The following is an 8280-nucleotide window of genomic DNA, read 5'->3' on the forward strand; positions in this document are numbered from 1 at the left end:
GGTCTGTTTTCTGTCTTAGCAACCTCAGGGCTGCCCCACTTGCTTACTGTGTAGAGAATTACAAAATCATCAAGGGTGGGGCAGCACCAGCTGACTTACAGTACAAACCATTTCTCAAAATAACCACAACAGTGCAATACTGATGTGTAATTTACGTCACAGTATGTTTTTATGAAATAGTTTGTGGCATTTTCATTTCTATTCCGGATGGAATCTTGTTCTCTCTCCCTTCTAATCAGGCATTTAATTTATTTTTATTATTAATATTTTCCACTCCTTGTCTTGGCATGCCTCCAATTTAACAGCTTTGATGAGGGGAAAAAAAAAAAAGCAACCAACAACCGATCCTCCCCCGACCCCAGCTCCTCCCCAACATCAGTTTAACTGCAAATGTATTTTCCCCTTTGATGTGTACTTACTCTGGGTACTGAGTTTACTGCCTTGAGAGAGCTTGAGAAATATGGTGGGACACATTACACATTTACACGGCGTTGTAACCAGGAATTGATAAAGTTGACGTACAACTTTGGAATTTTAAACACTTTCAACCAAGTCAGGCTATTTAGTCTCCTGCTCTGCTGTCTTTTGCTTTTACGAATGTCTTTCTGTATAATGTCCTGTAATTAGAACAGGAAATCATTGAGTAACTGTAAGATGAATAAGAGCACTTAGACTGGAAGGAAAATTACCTTCCGAGAAATTATATTCTCTCTCTCCTTTTTTTTTTTCCTGCATGTTACAATGTTGGTAATGATAGTAACAGCTGTAGCTACTCTTATCTGTAGAATTTTCATGCTTAGGTTTTCTGAAGTAAAAAAAAAAAAAAATCATTTTCAGTAATAATCAGAAATGAATGGACAGAAAATAGGAAATGCCTAATTATGACAAATATTCAGTGTCACAGCAGAGCAGCAATTAAATGGAAACTTCAATATAATTGTCAATAGCAGTAAGAATTGGAACAGTGCCAGGTATATAAAGTTGATGCTTTGCCGTGGGTTGGTTGCTAGGAGCACAGTGAAAAGTATAAAGCTTTGAGAAAGGAATGTCTAATGTAATAAAGTAACAGAAAGAAGCATAAATCATTGTAAGAGCCTCTCATATTGACATTATTTTACTTAAATTGTCTCAAAACTAGACATCAAGTTTTATAACAGGAGCAAATTCATATTTGCTTGGGGGGAAAAAAAGAACACTGTATGTTGTCTTTGAAGGACTGGGGACTTTGTGTCTCAAACGTAGCCTTCATACATATTTGGAATCTTTTAAGTGAAAATCTTTAAATGTTTGTTTCTATTGGCATCCAAATGCATTTGCCCTAATGCGATTAGAGAACTAAAGGGCAAAATACTTGGCAGATTTTTCAGTTGAGGTAATTAGGTGCAGGAAGGAACATGCATACTTTTTCCACCAGGCTCTATAAAATCCTGGTGCAAAGATTTTTTTTTTTTTTTAAGATTTTTCTTTTTAAGCTTACTGATGTTAGAAGTAGATTATAGTGGTTTTCAGTAAGCATAATAGTGTGATGTTTCCGAAACAAGCCTTCCCCTTCTTCCCCCAGAATGAAAAAGAAAGTTACATTTCTAAATGTTGTGTAACAGATAAAAGCAAATTTCTCCTCCGGAATTTATGTTTTCAGCCTTCTGTGCATTTGGCCACCATTATCTGTTTAAAAAAAAAAAAAATAGCATTATGGATATTTGAAAGTCAATGCTCCATTAATTCATTGTGTTTGCTATTTCATGCATCTCTCTTTGTATAAAGACAACTTGAGCAACGTGCTATTCAGAATGAATGCCTGCTCTTACCCTCTCCCCCCCCCCCACCCCTTCCCCATTCCCAGCCCAACTCTGAGGATTAAAGCAATGGTATACAGTTACTGTTTGAAAAGCTTGGGTGGAGTCTCACGTTATAATTACAGTTTCTCTGTGGAATTCTGTTTTGGACTTTGAAAATATATAAATAAGTGAAAAATTGACATTGAGAGAGGTTAACAAAACGTGTAATTATGATATAAGCACAGGATTAGAGTAATTTTGGTTGAGCATTACAAGCAGTGTACTTTAGGTATTAACTTTTAATAGGCAAAATTCTTTTCACTGAAGTTGAAATGAGGTTTAGTAATTTTGGGTCTCTTATTCCCTTTGAATATTTCATTTAAAAATATTTCACTTTCTTTTTTGGTGGGGAGGGGAATTGAGAAATGGGATGACATTTTAATAGAATATCATAATATGGCTTAAAATTTCAGTCTTTGGTACCAACAATTTATTGCTGATCATTTTCTGTTAACAGAAATCAAGTAATGCATACATAATCCAACCAACTATAGCTGACTAGAGTGTGTTAGAATAAGATTCCTTGGGGTAATACTTTGATTTCTTTTCCTATGTGGGTGTGGTTGAAAGAAAATCTTTGTTCCAGGAACACTCTGTTTATCTTTCACTAAACAAATGTGCAATTTATCCATTCTTTATTCATTCTTAGATTTATCTGCTAGACCTATTATGAATTGGAAAGGGAAAAATATCCTATGCAGCATTTATTGGCAGCCTCCGTTTCATGGGTAACTGCATAGGAGTGTTTGTTTATATGTACATGAAATGCAAAAGGAGGAAAGTAGTAGCTGAGGAATTTAAATAAGAGTTCTTGAAAGGGGTTGTTTGGCTTTATTTGTTTCTTAGTATACTAGGGCAAAATAAAATGTGACAGCTGTTGAACAATTTAATAGTTTTGTAGCTGTATGAGGAAGATGTTAATTTAACGCAAAGGCTTAGGGGGAAGTTATAGGATCATGAGTTTAGATCTGGAAAACTCTTCCAAACTCATAATTTTATTCTCTGCTTTACATACTTTCCTGTGAAGGTGACTGTACTTGGGAGAATAAAATTCTTCTCCAGTTGACTAAGCATGTCTACCAAATTCTTCTAGGGTAAAGTTTCTCTGAGGTATCTTCACTCGGAGAAATTTTACCCTAGATGAATGGTTGGTTCTTTCAGATCACACCTTCACTATGGATCTTCTCTTCACTCTCACCTAGAATGTTTTCTTAACTTTCATGGAAGTCCTGAGGGTCTCATGGCTTTGTCTGTTTTTGTTGTTGCTGTTGTTTTTTTGTTTTGTTTTTGTTTTTGTTTTTGTTTTTTTTTTATTAAGGACAATTCCTTTCATGATGTCTAATTGTAAGGTTGGAAATTTACCTCTTTCCAAACAATGCCAAAGTTCTGGTCCAAATGGATGATTCTTTTCATAAAGAGCAAAAGTATCATAATTTTTTGGTTTGGTAGTAGTAAGTAGCATTGCCACATTAAACCAGGTCCCAGCTGGACCTCTAGATTCTTAGTATGGAAGAGGTTAATGAGGCACAGGGGTTCTGGGCTTGCACAACCTGAAGTTGGCTTTAGTTCCTATTATATGGGTAGAAAGTAGGAAGCTGATATACACAATCCTCCACTTATCCATGGAGGATACATTCCAAGACCCCAGGTGGATGCCTGAAACTGCAGATAGCACCAAACCCTATATATGCTGTTTTTTCCTATTCATACACACCTGTGAAAAAGTTGAATTTATCAGCTGGGCACAGTAAGAGATGAATAATAATAACTAATAATAAAATTGAACACTAATAACGATATACTGTAAGAAAAGTTATGTGAAAGTAGTCTCTCTCAAAACACCTTATACTGTACTCACCCTTGTTCTGTGATGATGTGAGATGATTGGATGCCCGAGTGAGGAGAACAAGTGAGGTGGATGATGTAGGCATTGTGACATGGTGTTAGGCTACCACAGACCTTCTGATGATATGTCAGAAGGCGGATCATCTGCTTCCAGACCGCCGTTGACCACAAACCGCAGAAAGCGAAACCGCAAAAAGCGAGACCACTGTACATGAAAGATGTGTCAGTGCTTCTAGATCATTACAATGTGACTTGCAATGTTCCCAAATAACAGCAAGCTAACTGAACCGGAGTAGAACCTGGCTTGTAGCTGGCTGAATTCTACAGTTCTTGATGAAACAGAGGTTTTGTATTTTACATGACCAAAAGCCATCATCCTCCTCCCTAATATTGTAAGTTGCTTAAATTTCTAATAATAATATGTCAAATAAACAAAGATTTTCTTTCAACCACAGCCACATAGGAAAAGAAATCAAAGTGTTACCTTAATGATAATAATTTTGCTATTATTAGTATTTGTGACATTTTGTCATAATGAAAAGCCCGTCAAACTTGGAATTAAAAGACCAGGTGGCAATCTCACCTCTGTCACTTTGCTTCCTTGAGATCCCGAACTAGTCACTTGGGTGTCTGAACTTGTTACCCCACCTCTGAATTGGGGGATGTTCAGAAGCAGTAAATCCTACTAATAGGGTGGTTGTGAGGAACAGAAGAGATGTGTTTTGTGAAAGACCCTTGTAAATTTTTGTGTTCTATTATCAGTACTAGAAATCATAGTATTTCTAAACAAATAGTCCCTCTGTCCCTTGTATTTTTGGCTAAGAGTGCTTGTTTTCATTTGGGGTCTTCTGTGACACCTACAACAATCCTGGGAAAGTGGCAAGAAGAAGGGAATTCGGTCCTATATTCTTTTCTGGATACAGTGGGGGTTTTGATAGAAGCATATACCTAAAAACAAGTTATAAATATATATATTCTTGGGAACCCCAACTTAAGATGTTTCAACTTAACAATTTTTTGACTTTACAATTATGTAAAAGCGATACGCATTCAATAGAAACTGTACTTTGAGTTTGAATGTGAATCTTTTCCTAGGCTGGCGATATGGGCACAATACTGTTTGGTGCCTGCCATCAGCCCCCAGCCACAACTCCCAGTCAACCACACGGTCACGAGGGTCAACAACTGACACACTGGTACCATTCTGTACCCACGCAACTATTCTGTTTCTCACTTTCAGTAAAGTACTCAATAAATAACATGAGATATTCAATACTTTATTATAACATAGGCTTTGTGTTAGATGATTTTGCCCAATCTCAGTGTTCTGAGCACATTTAAGGTAGGTGAGGCTAAGCTACGGCGTTTGGTAGATTGGGTGTATTCAATGTCTTTTCAATTTAGGGTATTTTCAACTTATAATGGGTTGTCGAGACATATTCCCATTGAAAGTGGAGTGTGTGTGTGTGTGTGTGTGTGTGTGTGTGTGTGTTTACACATACATACAGAAACAGAAATCAAAACCCAAACTGAATAAATTATTACACATCTGTGCAAAAGCTAAATTCAGACTCTGAGGTAGTGGTTTCAAAGTTTAATGTGCATGAACTACTTGGGAGTTTGTTAAAAATGTAAATTCCTGGGCCCCAACCTTCAAGATTCTGAGTTAGTGGTTCTCGATAGGCCCCTAGGGCCTGCCTTTTTACAGTTACTCTATGCGATTCTGATGAGGGCAGTCCTGGGAGCACTCTTAGAAGTAATATCTCCAAAATGAATGGATATCATAGGACATATTTCCATGACTTGGACCAGAGGGAAATTGCTAGCTTTTCTTCCAACAGAAAGAGGATTCATGGCTTGGCTTGTGTTTTGGGAACTGCATGAAGAAAGAGGGATAAATGTTTGGAGCTAGGATGAGGTGAAGAGAAAAAAACAAAAACAAACAAACAAACAACAACAACAACAAAAACCAGGTCATTTCTAAGCACGAAAGATAGCCAGGGAGCAGATTCCAGAGAATTAGGGAGAGGTTAGAGATGGCATTATCATGAAAAATGATCAGAGAAAAACAGAAAGAGAATGAAGGGACAAGAAGGAAGTGAAATGGTCCCAAGAACGCAGGTGACATCTTCTGCTATAAAACTAACCCTGAAGCATCCATTCTTCTGCCATCATTCCACCTGAAAAGCAGGATGCCCTCCATTTCATTTCAAGACCACTTGGAGAAACTAGTGCAACCATTGCCCCTGTACAGAAAGCCAACAGCACAACCAAGATAGAATTTTGGAAGCTGTGTATAGATTTGCACAGTATTTACTCTTTACAGACATGGTATTAGGTGACGAGCATGCTGAAATAAGTCCTCAGAGTCCGTGGTTATACCCTCTCTCATCCACAACGTCTTGGACAAATACAGCATAATAATACAGTTGACATGTTGGGGGCCGCTTCAGTGCTCTGGAGTTCTGATGATGTTTGGTGGATAGTTCCTATAAAATTCTTTGTGCTTGAACTCTATAGAAAGCACAGATTTGAACCCAACGTGTGAACTAGGGTCTGGGTCTGCCATAAAAATCTCAAATTTAAATGCCTTGGGGCATATTTCAGCATCTTAAAAACTGTACTTCATTTGGGGACTTGCCTTCAATGTAAACATATTTCCTTTTAATTCAGTATGGCAGCTGACAAAGTGACTACCCACAACCAGGCAGGAGTCTAAGAAATGTAAACTGTTAAAAGATGTCATCTTGAAAGCAGCTAAACATCTCCATTCTCGAAGAAGCCTCCAGCCTGAGGAACTAAGTGAACATAATTAGAAATACATCTGGGTATTGGCCTCCTATCTGAAAAGGTCACATGCACACCTTCCACTGGTACTGGTTATATTCTATCATTTGTTCTGTCCTGACTCATTTGTCTCCCACTGGTTACCAGATGGCCACGATAATGTTGGTATCCTTAACAACTGTCTTGTGCAATTCCCTGCAGCATGGTAAGGACTCAAAATATTGAGTGTTTTCCCTTTGGATAAGCCAGTGACATATCTGGGAATTGCTTACAAACGCCCTGACGGAGTGGTTATAAAGAGTGATGGCAGACTGGGTCATGGAGCCCAAATTCAGCTTGACATTGTGCAGGTGGCAGGCTACCAAAGGGGAGTTTTTGCCATTTCTCAGGCTTAAGATGAAGGCAGGATTCCTCCATGCAGAATCTGGTTTTTATAAATAATCACTTAATATAGAGAGGTGCAGATAAACATTAAGATCATTGTAAAAGAGAGTTTCATTAAAGTGGCTGAAATGTTCTGAGCTAAGTTGGTTCTGATGGAGCTGTCACAAGGATGCTTGGGGAGTCCTCTCAGCATGGTTCTCTGAGATGTGCCAAGTTACCAGATGGATTGGAGGAACATTAGAAGGCAGGGGGTAGGAGAAGGGGGGAGGGCAAAGAAGGTGGAGGTATCAATCAAGTTGGGATAGATCATGCTGCAAAAACAAATAACCCCCCAAATCACAGCCTCACTTACAACAACAAAGGTTCCTTTTGTGCTTGTGTTCTGTGTCCATTTAGGATCAAGGAGGGGTCTCTGCTCCATGAGATTCTTACTCCAAGACCCTGACTTGCAGAGTAGCCACTATCTGAATCATTACAGATGCCCAGGACAAAGGGAAAGAGAGTGTTGTCAGTCAAACACTGGCCCCTAAAGTAGCCACTCACTTCTGTCACATTTTATTGGCCAAAACAAGTCACATGGTCACTTGACTCCAGTGGGCCAGGAAGCACGGTCTTTCCACACTACCATAAAGAGAACCAGAAATATTTGTTGAATGGCACTACCCACCACCAGATTTGATGATGATGCTATTTGAACTTATGGACATCTCTCTGGGGCCAGATGACCTTTACAGAGACTTCCAGCACTGAAAGAATATATAATCCAAAATTTCCAGACTCTGGAAATATGTATAAAGAAGCTCCACAAAATTCTGATTTTTCCTATGATGAGTGACTTTAATGCTTAAAATATATATCAGACTCTTTCAAAACAGTTTTTTGGTTCTGCTGCTTTCTGGTGACCCAAACATTGCTTAATCTGTCTATGAGATCACCCCATCTCTTTCTTTTCCCCACTTTTTCTTTTCCCTGTCAGTAACCCGAGGCTTTTTAGTGGAATTGGGTTGGTGAGGTGGGGCTGGGAGAATGCCCACGTCAGCCAGACAGAGACAAACATGACCTGGTAGAAGAGTCTCACTGAAGACACATTTTAATACAAAACCAGAGTGATCACTGAAATCATGCCATAGCCTGGACAATTCTTTGTTGGAGGGAAGAAAGTAATGGGAGCTTTTTCTCGTTTGTCTAGGGGAGGACGATGAAGAAACCAACGTGATCGTTCTCAGCTACCCTCAGTACTGCCGGTACCGATCGATGCTGAAACGCATCCAGGATAAGCCGTCTTCCATTCTAACCGACCAGTTTGCGTTAGCCCTGGGGGGCATTGCGGTGGTCAGCAAGAACCCTCAGATCCTGTACTGTCGAGACACGTTTGACCACCCAACTCTCATTGAAAATGAGAGTATATGCGATGAGTTTGGTGAGT

General features: G+C 38.9%; 1 protein-coding gene across 1 annotated transcript in view; it reads left to right on the forward strand.

The window, feature by feature from the left end:
* ARID5B (AT-rich interaction domain 5B) overlaps window positions 1-8280 on the forward strand; it is a 178930-nt gene that overhangs the window by 80326 nt on the left and 90324 nt on the right. Inside the window, exon 4 of the mRNA XM_049645103.1 lies at window positions 8044-8274. Coding sequence (XP_049501060.1) covers window positions 8044-8274 — 231 coding nt within the window. The remainder of the gene's footprint in view (window positions 1-8043; window positions 8275-8280) is intronic.

This window comes from Panthera uncia, chromosome D2, assembly GCF_023721935.1.
Source record: "Panthera uncia isolate 11264 chromosome D2, Puncia_PCG_1.0, whole genome shotgun sequence".
In the NCBI taxonomy this organism is placed as follows: domain Eukaryota; kingdom Metazoa; phylum Chordata; class Mammalia; order Carnivora; family Felidae; genus Panthera; species Panthera uncia.